The 18,493-nt window shown below is 39.0% G+C and overlaps 1 protein-coding gene across 5 annotated transcripts in view; it reads right to left on the bottom strand.

The window, feature by feature from the left end:
- LOC141167189 (phospholipid scramblase 1-like) overlaps nt 1–18,493 on the bottom strand; it is a 477,203-nt gene that overhangs the window by 144,302 nt on the left and 314,408 nt on the right. For all 5 annotated transcript variants that reach the window (XM_073654619.1, XM_073654616.1, XM_073654614.1 and 2 more), the window contains one exon: nt 3,481–3,526. In XM_073654619.1, coding sequence (XP_073510720.1) covers nt 3,481–3,493 — 13 coding nt within the window. In that variant the 5' untranslated portion in view covers nt 3,494–3,526. The remainder of the gene's footprint in view (nt 1–3,480; nt 3,527–18,493) is intronic.

Raw genomic sequence — 18,493 nt, 5'->3', positions numbered from 1 at the left:
TAACGGGTGTCCAATCAACCTGTGTAATTGATTGGTGGTGGCAGCTAGCTTTTCTTTGGTTATTGTGGAGCTTGGCGGTGACCATATATATATATATATATATACACACATATACATGATTCTCCCTGGATGGTTGCTGGTCAAGGGTGTAATTGGATGTGCATATCCTATCCTATACAGTTCACTGTGAAAGCGTCCAATAACCGGCCTAGTAGCATTAGTAGCTGGTGCCTCGTCCATCAGTCATCAGTCAATTGTGTCATTGTCCTAACAATTGGTGGAAGCAGTGGGATCGGAAGTGTTGACCCCTGACAGATATCTTTAAGTTCTTCTATGACAGGGGTCTCAAACTCGGCTGGGTATATGGGCCGCACATGGAAAAAATTTGAATTTGGGGGGCCGCATTCTTTGTTCAATGTGACATTTTTAGTGATACCATTTTTTTTTGTGTACACCTTTTGAACATTTTTGCCGTGTTTATTTTTTTATAGCTTGGGTCGTTATGGATGTGGCGATAATAAACGTGCACTTTTTTGTGTTTACTTTAGTTTACATATAAAACAGCATTTTTAGTGCCCAATATTTTTTCATGCTTTATTTTATTTTTTATTTTTTTTACAATTTTATTTCCCCCAATTGGCCACATACAGTAATATTGTCTTACAATTAGCATCATATAGTAATAATGGAAAACATCTTGTAGTAATGTTCCCCATCCAAGTCCCCATCTTGTACTAATGTGCCCCATCCAGGTCCCCATCCTGTGGCTATGTGCCCCATCCAGGTCCCCATCCTGTGGCAACGTTCCCCATCCTGGCGCCCATCTTGTACTAATGTGCCTCATCCAGGTCCCCATCTTGGGGCTATGTGCCCCATCCAGGTCCCCATCCTGTGGCAATGTTCCCCATCCAGGTCCCCATCTTGTGGCTCTGGTCCCCATCTTGTGGCTCTGGTCCCCATCTTGTGGCTCTGGTCCCCATCTTGTGGCTCTGTGCCCCATCCAGGTCCCCATTATGTGCCCCATCCAGGTCCACATCTTGAGGCTCTGTGCCCCATCCAGGTCCACATCCTGTGGCTATGTGCCCCATCCAGGTCCCCATCTTGTGGCTCTGGTCCCCATCTTGTGGCTCTGTGCCCCATCCAGGTCCCCATTATGTGCCCCATCCAGGTCCACATCTTGAGGCTCTGTGCCCCATCCAGGTCCCCATCCTGTGGCTATGTGCCCCATCCAGGTCCCCTCTTGTGGCTATGTGCCCCATCCAGGTCCCCTCTTGTGGCTATGTGCCCCATCCAGGTCCCCTCTTGTGGCTATGTGCCCCATCCAGGTCCCCTCTTGTGGCTATGTGCCCCATCCAGGTCCCCATCCTGTGGCAATGTTCCCCATCCAGGTCCCCATCTTGTGGCTCTGGTCCCCATCTTGTGGCTCTGGTCCCCATCTTGTGGCTCTGTGCCCCATCCAGGTCCCCATTATGTGCCCCATCCAGGTCCACATCTTGAGGCTCTGTGCCCCATCCAGGTCCACATCCTGTGGCTATGTGCCCCATCCAGGTCCCCATCTTGTGGCTCTGGTCCCCATCTTGTGGCTCTGTGCCCCATCCAGGTCCCCATTATGTGCCCCATCCAGGTCCACATCTTGAGGCTCTGTGCCCCATCCAGGTCCCCATCCTGTGGCTATGTGCCCCATCCAGGTCCCCTCTTGTGGCTATGTGCCCCATCCAGGTCCCCTCTTGTGGCTATGTGCCCCATCCAGGTCCCCTCTTGTGGCTATGTGCCCCATCCAGGTCCCCTCTTGTGGCTATGTGCCCCATCCAGGTCCCCATCCTGTGGCAATGTTCCCCATCCAGGTCCCCATCTTGTGGCTCTGGTCCCCATCTTGTGGCTCTGGTCCCCATCTTGTGGCTCTGTGCCCCATCCAGGTCCCCATTATGTGCCCCATCCAGGTCCACATCTTGAGGCTCTGTGCCCCATCCAGGTCCACATCCTGTGGCTATGTGCCCCATCCAGGTCCCCATCTTGTGGCTCTGGTCCCCATCTTGTGGCTCTGTGCCCCATCCAGGTCCCCATTATGTGCCCCATCCAGGTCCACATCTTGAGGCTCTGTGCCCCATCCAGGTCCCCATCCTGTGGCTATGTGCCCCATCCAGGTCCCCTCTTGTGGCTATGTGCCCCATCCAGGTCCCCTCTTGTGGCTATGTGCCCCATCCCGGTCCCCATCTTGTGGCTATGTGCCCCATCCAGGTCCCCTCTTGTGGCTATGTGCCCCATCCCGGTCCCCATCTTGTGGCTATGTGCCCCATCCAGGTCCCCTCTTGTGGCTATGTGCCCCATCCAGGTCCCCTCTTGTGGCTATGTGCCCCATCCAGGTCCCCTCTTGTGGCTATGTGCCCCATCCAGGTCCCCTCTTGTGGCTATGTGCCCCATCCAGGTCCCCTCTTGTGGCTATGTGCCCCATCCCGGTCCCCATCTTGTGGCTATGTGCCCCATCCAGGTCCCCTCTTGTGGCTATGTGCCCCATCCCGGTCCCCATGTTGTGGCTATGTGCCCCCTGTTCTTCACACAAATAAAATAGAAAAAAAAAAAAGATGATTCTCACCTGTCCTCCGTTCCCTCGGCGGCCTTCCTGCAGATGTGGCCCGCAGGCACCACAGAGTCCGACCCCTTGACGATCCCGACCTGGTCCAGGAGGAGCCGCCGACAGCAGCGCTGCATTGCCGCACAGAGACTGTCTCCCAGCACAGCATTTTCAATGTCAGCCGCCGGCCAATCAGAGGCCAGCAGCTGACATCTGCATATGGCAATGACGTCATACTCGCTGCGCCGACACGCAGATATCAGCTGCTGGCCTCTGATTGGCCGGCGGCTGGCATTGGAAATGCTGTGCTGGGAAACAGTCTCTGTGCGGCAATTCAGCGCTGCTGTCGGCGGCTCCTCCTGGACCAGGTCGGGATCGTCAAGGGGTCGGACTCTGTGGTGCCTGCGGGCCGCGTGTTTGAGACCCCTGTTCTATGAGAAGAAAATCTTCAGGTTAATCAATAGGAAGAACAGCTCTAGTTTCACCTAAATGACCTTTACTCCTGAGCATTATACTTTGCATTAGCCAAGAGGTTGATCATTGGCCTTTGAGGAATCGGGCGAGTAGATGAGTAGACGTCACTGAGGAATTCTGCACAATCACAGGACAATCGATGTGATCTCATTGATGTAATTATTGGCCCTTCATAACGTTCTCCTGGTGAAAACTGTGGATTCAGCTTTATCCAGCCGTTACGGTGCTGGTCCGTTCCCAAGCTGCCGTGCCATTGACCAGGCCTGGTTATCTTGTGGGCTCCAGGGATTCCCGAACAGTAGAGAATTTACTCATTAGATCCCCATATGAACACTTGGGGTACGATGTAGAGTGTCAGGGGGATCATGTATAATAATGATATAATCTGCTGTCTGGACACACAGTGACAAATGTAAGACCAGAGAGAAAATTACCTGCGAACGACATGAGTAGGAGGCAGAAGAGACCAGATCCAAAAGTCTAGAAATACAAGAGACAAAGTAATAGAAAGGCTTGTAGGACGGCTAATATGGAGTAATAATGGGGTTATATGGAGTAATAAGAGGAGTAATAGGGGGTAATAATGGGGTTATATGGAGTAATAAGAGGAGTAATAGGGGGTAATAATGGGGTTATATGGAGTAATAGGAGGAGTAATAGGGAGTAATAATGGTGTTATATGGAGTAATAGGAGGAGTAATAGGGAGTAATAATGGGGTTATATGGAGTAATAAGAGGAGTAATAGGGGGTAATAATGGGGTTATATGGAGTAATAAGAGGAGTAATAGGGGGTAATAATGGGGTTATATGGAGTAATAGGAGGAGTAATAGGGAGTAATAATGGGGTTATATGGAGTAATAAGAGGAGTAATAGGGGGTAATAATGGGGTTATATGGAGTAATAGGAGGAGTAATAGGGGGTAATAATGGGGTTATATGGAGTAATAAGAGGAGTAATAGGGGGTAATAATGGGGTTATATGGAGTAATAGGAGGAGTAATAGGGAGTAATAATGGGGTTATATGGAGTAATAGGAGGAGTAATAGGGGGTAATAATGGGGTTATATGGAGTAATAGGAGGAGTAATAGGAAGTAATAATGGGGTTATATGGAGTAATAAGAAGAGTAATAGGGGGTAATAATGGGGTTATATGGAGAAATAGGAGGAGTACTAGGAGGAGTAATAATGGGGTTATATGGAGTAATAGGAGGAGTAATAGGGGGTAATAATGGGGTTATATGGAGTAATAAGAGGAGTAATAGGGGGTAATAATGGGGTTATATGGAGTAATAAGAGGAGTAATAGGGGGTAATAATGGGGTTATATGGAGTAATAGGAGGAGTAATAGGGAGTAATAATGGGGTTATATGGAGTAATAGGAGGAGTAATAGGGGGTAATAATGGGGTTATATGGAGTAATAGGAGGAGTAATAGGAAGTAATAATGGGGTTATATGGAGTAATAAGAAGAGTAATAGGGGGTAATAATGGGGTTATATGGAGTAATAGGAGGAGTAATAGGAAGTAATAATGGGGTTATATGGAGTAATAAGAAGAGTAATAGGGGGTAATAATGGGGTTATATGGAGAAATAGGAGGAGTACTAGGAGGAGTAATAATGGGGTTATATGGAGTAATAGGAGGAGTAATAGGGGGTAATAATGGGGTTATATAGAGTAATGGGAGGAGTAATAGGGAGTAATAATGGGGTTATATGGAGTAATAAGAGCAGTAATAGCGAGTAATAACGGGGTTATATGGAGTAAAAGGAGAAGTAATAGGGAGTAATAATGGGGTTATAGGGAGTAATAGGAGGAGTAATAGGGAGTAATAATGGGGTTATATGGAGTAATAGGAGGAGTAATAGGGAGTAACAATGGGGTTCTATGGAGTAATAGGAGGAGTAATAGGGAGTAATAATGTGGTTATAGGGAGTAATAGGGAGTAATAATGGGGTTATAGGGAGTAATAGGAGAAGTAATAGGGAGTAATAACGGGGTTATATGGAGTAATAAGAGGAGTAATAGCGAGTAATAACGGGGTTATATGGAGTAAAAGGAGAAGTAATAGGGAGTAATAATGGGGTTATAGGGAGTAATAGGAGGAGTAATAGGGAGTAATAATGGAGTTATATGGAGTAATAGGAGGAGTAATAGGGAGTAACAATGGGGTTCTATGGAGTAATAGGAGGAGTAATAGGGAGTAATAATGTGGTTATAGGGAGTAATAGGGAGTAATAATGGGGTTATAGGGAGTAATAGGAGGAGTAATAGGGAGTAATAATGGGGTTATAGGGAGTAATAGGAGGAGTAATAGGGAGTAATAATGGGGTTATATGGAGTAATAGGAGGAGTAATAGGGAGTAACAATGGGGTTCTATGGAGTAATAGGAGGAGTAATAGGGAGTAATGATGTGGTTATAGGGAGTAATAGGGAGTAATAATGTGGTTATAGGGAGTAATAGGGAGTAATAATGGGGTTATATGGAGTAATAAGAGGAGTAATAGCGAGTAATAATGGGGTTATATGGAGTAAAAGGAGAAGTAATAGGGAGTAATAATGGGGTTATATGGAGTAATAGGAGAAGTAATAGGAAGTAATAATGGAGTTATATGGAGTAATAGGAGGAGTAATAGGGAGTAACAATGGGGTTCTATGGAGTAATAGAAGGAGTAATAGGGAGTAATAATGTGGTTATAGGGAGTAATAGGGAGTAATAATGGGGTTATAGGGAGTAATAGGAGAAGTAATAGGGAGTAATAACGGGGTTATATGGAGTAATAAGAGGAGTAATAGCGAGTAATAACGGGGTTATATGGAGTAAAAGGAGAAGTAATAGGGAGTAATAATGGGGTTATAGGGAGTAATAGGAGGAGTAATAGGGAGTAATAATGGAGTTATATGGAGTAATAGGAGGAGTAATAGGGAGTAACAATGGGGTTCTATGGAGTAATAGGAGGAGTAATAGGGAGTAATAATGTGGTTATAGGGAGTAATAGGGAGTAATAATGGGGTTATAGGGAGTAATAGGAGGAGTAATAGGGAGTAATAATGGGGTTATAGGGAGTAATAGGAGGAGTAATAGGGAGTAATAATGGGGTTATATGGAGTAATAGGAGGAGTAATAGGGAGTAACAATGGGGTTCTATGGAGTAATAGGAGGAGTAATAGGGAGTAATAATGTGGTTATAGGGAGTAATAGGGAGTAATAATGGGGTTATAGGGAGTAATAGGAGGAGTAATAGGGAGTAATAATGGGGTTATATGGAGTAATAGGAGTAGTAATAGGAAGTAATAATGGGGTTATATGGAGCAATAGGGAGTAATAATGGGGTTATATGGAGTAACGGGAGGAGTAATAGGGAGTAATAATGGGGTTATATGGAGTAAAAGGAGGAGTAATAGGGAGAAATAATGGGGTTATATGGAGTAATAGGAGGAGTAATAATGGCATTATATGGAGTAATGGGAGGAGTAATAGGTAGTAATAATGGGGTTATATGGAGTAATAGGAGAATAGGGAGTAATAATGGGGTTATATTGAGTAATAGGAGGAGTAATAGGAAGTAATAATGGGGTTATATGGAGTAATAGGAGGAGTAATAAGGAGTAATAATGGGGTTATATGGAGTAATAGCGAGTAATAATGGGGTTATATGGAGTAATAGGAGAAGTAATAGGAAGTAATAATGGGGTTATATGGAGTAATAGGAGGAGTAATAGGGAGTAATAATGGGGTTATATGGAGTAATAGAAGGAGTAATAGGGAGTAATAATGGGGTTATATGGAGTAATAGGAGGAGTAATAGGGAGTAATAATGGGGTTATATGGAGTAATAGGAGAAGTAATAGGGAGTAATAATGGGCTTATATGGAGTAAAAGGGAGTAATAATGGGTTTTATGGAGTAATAGGAGGAGTAATAGGGAGTAACAATTGGGTTCTATGGAGTAATAGGAGGAGTAATAGGGAGTAATAATGTAGTTATAGGGAGTAATAGGGAGTAATAATGGGGTTATATGGAGTAATAGGAGGAGTAACAGGTAGTAATAATGGGGTTATATGGAGTAATAGGACAAGTAATAGGAAGTAATAATGGGGTTATATGGAGTAATAGGAGGAGTAATAGGGAGTAATAATGGGGTTATATGGAGTAATAGGAGGAGTAATAGGGAGCAATAATGGGGTTATATGAAGTAATAGGAGGGATTATATAGAGTAATAATGGGGTTATATGGAGTAATAGGAGGAGTAATAGGGAGTAATAATGGGGTTATATGGAGTAATAGGAGGAGTAATAGGGAGTAATAATGGGGTTATATGGAGTAATAGGAGTAGTAATAGGAAGTAATAATGGAGTTATATGGAGTAATGGGAGGAGTAATAGGGAGTAATAATGGGGTTATATGGAGTAATAGAAGGAGTAATAGGGAGTAACAATGGGGTTATATGGAGTAATAGAAGGAGTAATAGGGAGTAACAATGGGGTTCTATGGAGTAATAGGAGGAGTAATAGGGAGTAATAATGTGGTTATAGGGAGTAATAGGAGGAGTAATAGGGAGTAATAATGGGGTTATATGGAGTAATAGAAGGAGTAAGAGGGAGTAACAATGGGGTTCTATGGAGTAATAGGAGGAGTAATAGGGAGTAATAATGTGGTTATAGGGAGTAACAGGGAGTAATAATGGGGTTATATGGAGTAATAGGAGGAGTAATAGGTAGTAATAATGGGGTTATATGGAGTAATAGGAGAAGTAATAGGAAGTAATAATGGGGTTATATTGAGTAATAGGAGGAGTAATAGGGAGTAATAATGGGGTTATATGGAGTAATAGGAGTAGTAATAGGAAGTAATAATGGGTTATATGGAGTAATAGGAGGAGTAATAGGAAGTAATAATGGGGTTATATTGAGTAATAGGAGGAGTAATAGGGAGTAATAATGGGGTTATATGGAGTAATATGGAGTAATAATGGGGTTATATGGAGTAATAGGAGAAGTAATAGGAAGTAATAATGGGGTTATATTGAGTAATAGGAGGAGTAATAGGGAGTAATAATGGGGTTATATGGAGTAATAGGAGTAGTAATAGGAAGTAATAATGGGGTTATATGGAGTAATAGGGAGTAATAATGGGGTTATATGGAGTAATAGGAGTAATAATAGGGTTATATGGAATAATGGGAGGAGTAATAGGGAGTAATAATGGGGTTATATGGAGTAATAGGGGAAGTAATAGGAAGTAATAATGGGGTTATATGGAGTAATAGGAGGAGTAATAGGGAGTAATAATGGGGTTTTATGGAGTAATAGGGAGTAACAATGGGGTTCTATGGAGCAATAGGAGGAGTAATAGGGAGTAATAATGTGGTTATAGGGAGTAATAGGGAGTAATAATGGGGTTATAAGAAGTAATAGGAGGAGTAATAGGGAGTAATAATGGGGTTATATGGAGTAATAGGAGTAGTAATAGGAAGTAATAATGGGGTCATATGGAGCAATAGGGAGTAATAATGGGGTTATATGGAGTAACGGGAGGAGTAATAGGGAGTAATAATGGGGTTATATGGAGTAAAAGGAGGAGTAATAGGAGAAGTAATAGGAAGTAATAATGGGGTTATATGGAGTAATAGGAGGAGTAATAGGGAGTAATATTGGGGTTATATGGAGTAATAGGAGGAGTAATAGGAAGTAATATTGAGGTTATATGGAGTAATAGGAGGAGTAATAGGGAGTAATAATGGGGTTATATGGAGTAATAGGAGGAGTAATAGGGAGTAATAATGGAGTTATATGGAGTAATAGGAGGAGTAATAGGGAGTAATAATGGGGTTATATGGAGTAATAGGAGAGTAATAGGGAGTAATAATGCGGTTATATGGAGTAATAGGAGGAGTAATAGGGAGTAATAATGGAGTTATATGGAGTAATAGGAGGAGCAATAGGGAGTAATAATGGGGTTATATGGAGTAAAAGGGAGTAATAATGGGGTTTTATGGAGTAATAGGAGGAGTAATAATGGGGTTATATGGAGAAATAGGAGAAGTAATAGGGAGTAATATTGGGGTTATATGGAGTAATAGGAGGAGTAATAGGAAGTAATAATGGAGTTATATGGAGTAATAGGAGTAGTAATAGGAAGTAATAATGGAGTTATATGGAGTAATAGGAGGAGTAATAGGGAGTAATAATGGGGTTATATGGAGTAAAAGGGAGTAATAATGGGGTTTTATGGAGTAATAGGAGGAGTAATAATGGGGTTATATGGAGTAATAGGAGGAGTAATAGGAAGTAATAATGGGGTTATATGGCGTAATAGGGAGTAATAATGGGGTTTTAAGGAGTAATAGGAGAAGTAATAGGAAGTAATAATGTGGTTATATGGAGTAATAGGAGGAGTAATCGGGATTAATAATGGGGTTATATGGAGTAATAGAAGTAATAGGGAGTAATAATGGAGTTATATGGAGTAATAGGAGGAGTAATAGGAAGTAATAATGGGGTTATATGGAGTAATAGGAGGAGTAATAGGAGGAGTAATAGGAAGTAATAATGGGATTATATGGAGTAATAGGAGAAGTAATAGGGAGTAATAATGGTGTTATATGGAGTAATAGGAGTAGTAATAGGAAGTAATAATGGCGTTATATGGAGTAATAGGAGAAGTAATAGGGAGTAATAATGGGGTTATATGGAGTAATAGGAGTAGTAATAGGAAGTATGGAGTAATATTGGGTTAATAGGAGAAGTAATAGTAGGAGAGTAATAGGGAGTAATAATGGGATAATGGAGTAATAGTAGTAGTAATAGAGTAATAATGGGGTTATAATAATGGGGTTATATGGAGTAATGGGAGAGTAATAGGGAGTAATAATGGTGTTATATGGAGTAATAGGAGTAGTAATAGGAAATAATAATGGGTTATATGGAGTAATAGGAGAAGTAATAGGGAGTAATAATGGGGTTATATGGAGTATAGGAGTATTAATAGGAAGTAATAATGGGGTTATATGGAGTAATAGGAGGAGTAATAGGGAGTAATAATGGGGTTATTATGGAGGAGTAATAATGGGATTATATGGAGTAATAGTAGTAGTAATAGGAAGTAATAATGGGGTTATATGGAGTAATAGGAGGAGTAATAGGGAGTAATAATGGGGTTATATGGAGTAATAGGAGGGATTACATAGAGTAATAATGGGGTTATATGGAGTAATGGGAGGAGTAATAGGGAGTAATAATGGTGTTATATGGAGTAATAGGAGTAGTAATAGGAAATAATAATGGCGTTATATGGAGTAATAGGAGAAGTAATAGGGAGTAATAATGGGGTTATATGGAGTAATAGGAGTATTAATAGGAAGTAATAATGGGGTTATATGGAGTAATAGGAGGAGTAATAGGGAGTAATAATGGGTTATATGGAGTAATAGGAGGAGTAATAGGGAGTAATATTGGGGTTATATGGAGTAATAGGAGGAGTAGTAGGGAGTAATAATGGTGTTATATGGAGTAATAGGAGTAGTAATAGGAAGTAATAATGGCGTTATATGGAGTAATAGGAGAAGTAATAGGGAGTAATAATGGGGTTATATGGAGTAAAGGGAGGAGTAATAGGGAGTAATAATGGGGTTATATGGAGTAATAGGAGTAGTAATAGGAAGTAATAATGGGGTTATATGGAGTAATAGGAGGAGTAATAGGGAGTAATAATGGGGTTATATGGATTAATAGGAGGAGTAATAGGAAGTAATAATGGGGTTACATGGAGTAATAGGGAGTAATAATGGGGTTATATGGATTAATGGGAGGAGTAATAGGGAGTAATAATGGGGTTATATGGAGTAATAGGAGGAGTAATAGGGAGTAATAATGGGGTTATATGGAGTAATAGGAGTAGTAATAGGGAGTAATAATGGTGTTCTATGGAGTAATAGGAGGAGTAATAGGAGGAGTAATAGAAAGTAATAATGGGGTTATATGGAGTAATATGAGAAGTAATAGGGAGTAATAATGGGGTTATATGGAGTAATAGGAGGAGTAATAGGAAGTAATAATGGGGTTATATGGAGTAATAGGAGGAGTAATAGCGAGTAATAATCGGGTTATATGGAGTAATAGGAGGAGTAACAGAAATAGTAATAAGAAGTAATAATGGGGTTATATGGAGTAATAGGAGTAGTAATAGGAAGTAATAATCGGGTTATATGGAGTAATAGGAGCAGTAATAGGAAGAAATAATGGGGTTATATGGAGTAATAGGAGGAGTAATAGGGAGTAATAATGGGGTTATATGGAGTAATAAGAGGAGTACTAGGGAGTAATAATGGGGTTATATGGAGTAATAGGAGGAGTAATAGGGAGCAATAATGGGGTTATATGGAGTAATAGGAGTAATAATGGGGTTATATGGAGTAATGGGAGGAGTAATAGCGAGTAATAATGGGGTTATATGGAGTAAAAGGAGAAGTAATAGGGAGTAATAATGGGGTTATATGGAGTAATAGGAGAAGTAATAGAAAGTAATAATGGGGTTATATGGAGTAATAGGAGGAGTAATAGGGAGTAATAATGGGGTTATATGGAGTAATAGGAGGAGTAATAGGGAGTAACAATTGGGTTCTATGGAGTAATAGGAGGAGTAATAGGGAGTAATAATGGGGTTATATGGAGTAATAGAATGAGTAATAGGGAGTAACAATGGGGTTCTATGGAGTAATAGGAGGAGTAATAGGAAGTAATAATGTGGTTATAGGGAGTAACAGGGAGTAATAATGGGGTTATATGGAGTAATAGGAGGAGTAATATGTAGTAATAATGGGGTTATATGGAGTAATAGGAGAAGTAATAGGAAGTAATAATGGGGTTATATGGAGTAATAGGAGGAGTAATAGGGAGTAATAATGGGGTTATATGGAGTAATAGGAGTAGTAATAGGAAGTAATAATGGGGTTATGTGGAGTAATAGGAGGAGTAATAGGGAGTAATAATGGGGTTATATGGAGTAATAGGAGGAGTAATAGGGAGTAATAATGGGGTTATATGGAGTAATAGGAGGAGTAATATGAAGTAATAATGGGGTTATATGGCGTAATAGGGAGTAATAATGGGGTTCTAAGGAGTAATAGGAGAAGTAATAGGAAGTAATAATGTGGTTATATGGAGTAATAGGAGGAGTAATCGGGATTAATAATGGGGTTATATGGAGTAATAGAAGTAATAGGGAGTAATAATGGAGTTATATGGAGTAATAGGAGGAGTAATAGGAAGTAATAATGGGGTTATATGGAGTAATAGGAGGAGTAATAGGAGGAGTAATAGGAAGTAATAATGGGATTATATGGAGTAATAGGAGAAGTAATAGGGAGTAATAATGGTGTTATATGGAGTAATAGGAGTAGTAATAGGAAGTAATAATGGCGTTATATGGAGTAATAGGAGAAGTAATAGGGAGTAATAATGGGGTTATATGGAGTAATAGGAGTAGTAATAGGAAGTAATAATGGGGTTATATGGAGTAATAGGAGGAGTAATAATGGGGTTATATGGATTAATAGGAGGAGTAATAGGAAGTAATAATGGGGTTATATGGAGTAATAGGAGGAGTAATAGGGAGTAATAATGGTGTTATATGGAGCAATAGGAGTAGTAATAGGAAGTAATAATGGGGTTATATGGAGTAATAGAAGGAGCAATAGTGAGTAATAATGGGGTTATATGGATTAATAGGAGGAGTAATAGGAAGTAATAATGGGGTTATATGGAGTAATAGGAGGAGTAACATGGAGTAACAATGGGGTTATATGGAGTAAAAGGAGAAGTAATAGGGAGTAATATTGGGGTTATATGGAGTAATAGGAGGAGTAATAGGGAGTAATAATGGTGTTATATGGAGTAATAGGAGTAGTAATAGGAAGTAATAATGGCGTTATATGGAGTAATAGGAGAAGTAATACGGAGTAATAATGGGATTATATGGAGTAATAGTAGTAGTAATAGGAAGTAATAATGGGGTTATATGGAGTAAAAGGAGAAGTAATAGGGAGTAATAATGGGGTTATATGGAGTAATAGGAGGAGTAATAGGGAGTAATAATGGGGTTATATGGAGTAATAGGAGGGATTATATAGAGTAATAATGGGGTTATATGGAGTAATGGGAGGAGTAATAGGGAGTAATAATGGTGTTATATGGAGTAATAGGAGTAGTAATAGGAAATAATAATGCGTTATATGGAGTAATAGGAGAAGTAATAGGGAGTAATAATGGGGTTATATGGAGTAATAGGAGTATTAATAGGAAGTAATAATGTTGTTATATGGAGTAATAGGAGGAGTAATAGGGAGTAATAATGGGGTTATATGGATTAATAGGAGGAGTAATAGGAAGTAATAATGGGGTTACATGGAGTAATAGGGGAGTAATAATGGGGTTATATGGATTAATGGGAGGAGTAATAGGGAGTAATAATGGGGTTATATGGAGTAATAGGAGGAGTAATAGGGAGTAATAATGGGGTTATATGGAGTAATAGGAGTAGTAATAGGGAGTAATAATGGTGTTCTATGGAGTAATAGGAGGAGTAATAGGAGGAGTAATAGAAAGTAATAATGGGGTTATATGGAGTAATATGAGAAGTAATAGGGAGTAATAATGGGGTTATATGGAGTAATAGGAGGAGTAATAGGAAGTAATAATGGGGTTATATGGAGTAATATGAGAAGTAATAGGGAGTAATAATGGGGTTATATGGAGTAATAGGAGGAGTAATAGGAAGTAATAATGGGTTATATGGAGTAATAGGAGTAGTAATAGGAAGTAATAATGGGGTTATATGGAGTAATAGGAGGAGTAATAGGAAGAAATAATGGGGTTATATGGAGTAATAGGAGGAGTAATAGGGAGTAATAATGGGGTTATATGGAGTAATAAGAGGAGTACTAGGGAGTAATAATGGGGTTATATGGAGTAATAGGAGGAGTAATAGGGAGTAATAATGGGGTTATATGGAGTAATAAGAGGAGTACTAGGGAGTAATAATGGGGTTATATGGAGTAATAGGAGGAGTAATAGGGAGTAATAATGGGGTTATATGGAGTAATAGGAGTAGTAATAGGAAGTAATAATGGGGTTATATGGAGTAATAGGAGGAGTAATAGGGAGTAATAATGGGGTTATATGGAGTAATAGGAGGAGTAATAGGGAGTAATAATGGGGTTATATTGAGTAATGGGAGGAGTAATAGAAAGTAATAATGGGGTTATATGGAGTAATAGGAGGAGTAATAGGGAGTAATAATGGGGTTATATGGAGTAATAGGAGGAGTAATAGGGAGTACAATTGGGTTCTATGGAGTAATAGGAGGAGTAATAGGGAGTAATAATGGGGTTATATGGAGTAAAAGGAGAAGTAATAGGGAGTAATAATGGGGTTATATGGAGTAATAGGAGAAGTAATAGAAAGTAATAATGGGGTTATATGGAGTAATAGGAGGAGTAATAGGGAGTAATAATGGGGTTATATGGAGTAATAGGAGGAGTAATAGGGAGTAACAATTGGGTTCTATGGAGTAATAGGAGGAGTAATAGGGAGTAATAATGGGGTTATATGGAGTAATAGAAGGAGTAATAGGGAGTAACAATGGGGTTCTATGGAGTAATAGGAGGAGTAATAGGGAGTAATAATGTGGTTATAGGGAGTAACAGGGAGTAATAATGGGGTTATATGGAGTAATAGGAGGAGTAATAGGTAGTAATAATGGGGTTACATGGAGTAATAGGGAGTAATAATGGGGTTATATGGATTAATGGGAGGAGTAATAGGGAGTAATAATGGGGTTATATGGAGTAAAAGGAGGAGTAATAGGGAGTAATAATGGGGTTATATGGAGTAATAGGAGTAGTAATAGGAGTAATAATGGTGTTCTATGGAGTAATAGGAGGAGTAATAGGAGGAGTAATAGAAAGTAATAATGGGGTTATATGGAGTAATATGAGAAGTAATAGGGAGTAATAATGGGGTTATATGGAGTAATAGGAGGAGTAATAGGAAGTAATAATGGGGTTATATGGAGTAATAGGAGGAGTAATAGCGAGTAATAATGGGGTTACATGGAGTAATAGGAGGAGTAACAGAAATAGTAATAAGAAGTAATAATGGGGTTATATGGAGTAATAGGAGAAGTAATAGGAAGTAATAATGGTGTTATATGGAGAAATAGGAGGAGTAATAGGGAGTAATAATGGTGTTATATGGAGTAATAGGAGTAGTAATAGGAAGTAATAATGGCGTTATATGGAGTAATAGGAGAAGTAATACGGAGTAATAATGGGATTATATGGAGTAATAGTAGTAGTAATAGGAAGTAATAATGGGGTTATATGGAGTAAAAGGAGAAGTAATAGGGAGTAATAATGGGGTTATATGGAGTAATAGGAGGAGTAATAGGGAGTAATAATGGGGTTATATGGAGTAATAGGAGGGATTATATAGAGTAATAATGGGGTTATATGGAGTAATGGGAGGAGTAATAGGGAGTAATAATGGTGTTATATGGAGTAATAGGAGTAGTAATAGGAAATAATAATGGCGTTATATGGAGTAATAGGAGAAGTAATAGGGAGTAATAATGGGGTTATATGGAGTAATAGGAGTATTAATAGGAAGTAATAATGGGGTTATATGGAGTAATAGGAGGAGTAATAGGGAGTAATAATGGGGTTATATGGAGTAATAGGAGTAGTAATAGGAAGTAATAATGGGGTTATATGGAGTAATAGGAGGAGTAATAGGGAGTAATAATGGGGTTATATGGATTAATAGGAGGAGTAATAGGAAGTAATAATGGGGTTACATGGAGTAATAGGAGTAATAATGGGGTTATATGGATTAATGGGAGGAGTAATAGGGAGTAATAATGGGGTTATATGGAGTAATAGGAGGAGTAATAGGGAGTAATAATGGGGTTATATGGAGTAATAGGAGTAGTAATAGGGAGTAATAATGGTGTTCTATGGAGTAATAGGAGGAGTAATAGGAGGAGTAATAGAAAGTAATAATGGGGTTATATGGAGTAATATGAGAAGTAATAGGGAGTAATAATGGGGTTATATGGAGTAATAGGAGGAGTAATAGGAAGTAATAATGGGGTTATATGGAGTAATATGAGAAGTAATAGGGAGTAATAATGGGGTTATATGGAGTAATAGGAGGAGTAATAGGAAGTAATAATGGGGTTATATGGAGTAATAGGAGTAGTAATAGGAAGTAATAATGGGGTTATATGGAGTAATAGGAGGAGTAATAGGAAGAAATAATGGGGTTATATGGAGTAATAGGAGGAGTAATAGGGAGTAATAATGGGGTTATATGGAGTAATAAGAGGAGTACTAGGGAGTAATAATGGGGTTATATGGAGTAATAGGAGGAGTAATAGGAGTAATAATGGGGTTATATGGAGTAATAAGAGGAGTAATAGGGAGTAATAATGGGGTTATATGGAGTAATAGGAGGAGTAATAGGGAGTAATAATGGGGTTATGATATATGGAGTAATAGGAGTAGTAATGTAATGGGGTTATATGGAGTAATAGGAGGTAATAGGGAGTAATAATGGGGTTATATGGAGTAATAGGAGGAGTAATAGGGAGTAATAATGGGGTTATATGGAGTAATGGGAGGAGTAATAGAAAGTAATAATGGGGTTATATGGAGTAATAGGAGGAGTAATAGGGAGTAATAATGGGGTTATATGGAGTAATAGGAGGAGTAATAGGGAGTAACAATTGGGTTCTATGGAGTAATAGGAGGAGTAATAGGGAGTAATAATGGGGTTATATGGAGTAAAAGGAGAAGTAATAGGGAGTAATAATGGGGTTATATGGAGTAATAGGAGAAGTAATAGAAAGTAATAATGGGGTTATATGGAGTAATAGGAGGAGTAATAGGGAGTAATAACGGGGTTATATGGAGTAATAGGAGGAGTAATAGGGAGTAACAATTGGGTTCTATGGAGTAATAGGAGGAGTAATAGGGAGTAATAATGGGGTTATATGGAGTAATAGAAGGAGTAATAGGGAGTAACAATGGGGTTCTATGGAGTAATAGGAGGAGTAATAGGGAGTAATAATGTGGTTATAGGGAGTAACAGGGAGTAATAATGGGGTTATATGGAGTAATAGGAGGAGTAATAGGTAGTAATAATGGGGTTACATGGAGTAATAGGGAGTAATAATGGGGTTATATGGATTAATGGGAGGAGTAATAGGGAGTAATAATGGGGTTATATGGAGTAAAAGGAGGAGTAATAGGGAGTAATAATGGGGTTATATGGAGTAATAGGAGTAGTAATAGGGAGTAATAATGGTGTTCTATGGAGTAATAGGAGGAGTAATAGGAGGAGTAATAGAAAGTAATAATGGGGTTATATGGAGTAATATGAGAAGTAATAGGGAGTAATAATGGGGTTATATGGAGTAATAGGAGGAGTAATAGGAAGTAATAATGGGGTTTATATGGAGTAATAGGAGGAGTAATAGCGAGTAATAATGGGGTTATATGGAGTAATAGGAGGAGTAACAGAAATAGTAATAAGAAGTAATAATGGGGTTATATGGAGTAATAGGAGAAGTAATAGGAAGTAATAATGGTGTTATATGGAGAAATAGGAGGAGTAATAGGGAGTAATAATGGGCTTATATGGAGTAAAAGGGAGTAATAATGGGGTTTTATGGAGTAATAGGAGGAGTAATAGGGAGTAACAATTGGGTTCTATGGAGTAATAGGAGGAGTAATAGGGAGTAATAATGTAGTTATAGGGAGTAATAGGGAGTAATAATGGGGTTATATGGAGTAATAGGAGGAGTAACAGGTAGTAATAATGGGGTTATATGGAGTAATAGGACAAGTAATAGGAAGTAATAATGGGGTTATATGGAGTAATAGGAGGAGTAATAGGGAGTAATAATGGGTTATATGGAGTAATAGGAGTAGTAATAGGGAGTAATAATGGGGTTATATGGAGTAATAGGAGGAGTAATAGGGAGCAATAATGGGGTTATATGAAGTAATAGGAGGGATTATATAGAGTAATAATGGGGTTATATGGAGTAATAGGAGGAGTAATAGGGAGTAATAATGGGGTTATATGGAGTAATAGGAGGAGTAATAGGGAGTAATAATGGGGTTATATGGAGTAATAGGAGTAGTAATAGGAAGTAATAATGGGGTTATATGGAGTAATGGGAGGAGTAATAGGGAGTAATAATGGGGTTATATGGAGTAATAGGAGGAGTAATAGGGAGTAATAATGGGTTTATATGGAGTAATAGGAGGAGTAAATAGGGAGTAATAATGGGGTTATATGGAGTAATAGAGGAGTAATAGGGAGTAATAATGGGGTTATATGGAGTAATTGAAGGAGTAATAGGGAGTAACAATGGGGTTTAT

The sequence above is a fragment of the Phyllobates terribilis genome, unplaced genomic scaffold, assembly GCF_046119375.1.
Source record: "Phyllobates terribilis strain yellow unplaced genomic scaffold, ASM4611937v1 Scaffold_11__3_contigs__length_659146591, whole genome shotgun sequence".
NCBI classification, from domain to species: domain Eukaryota; kingdom Metazoa; phylum Chordata; class Amphibia; order Anura; family Dendrobatidae; genus Phyllobates; species Phyllobates terribilis.
This window is presented reverse-complemented; position numbering and strand designations above follow the sequence as displayed.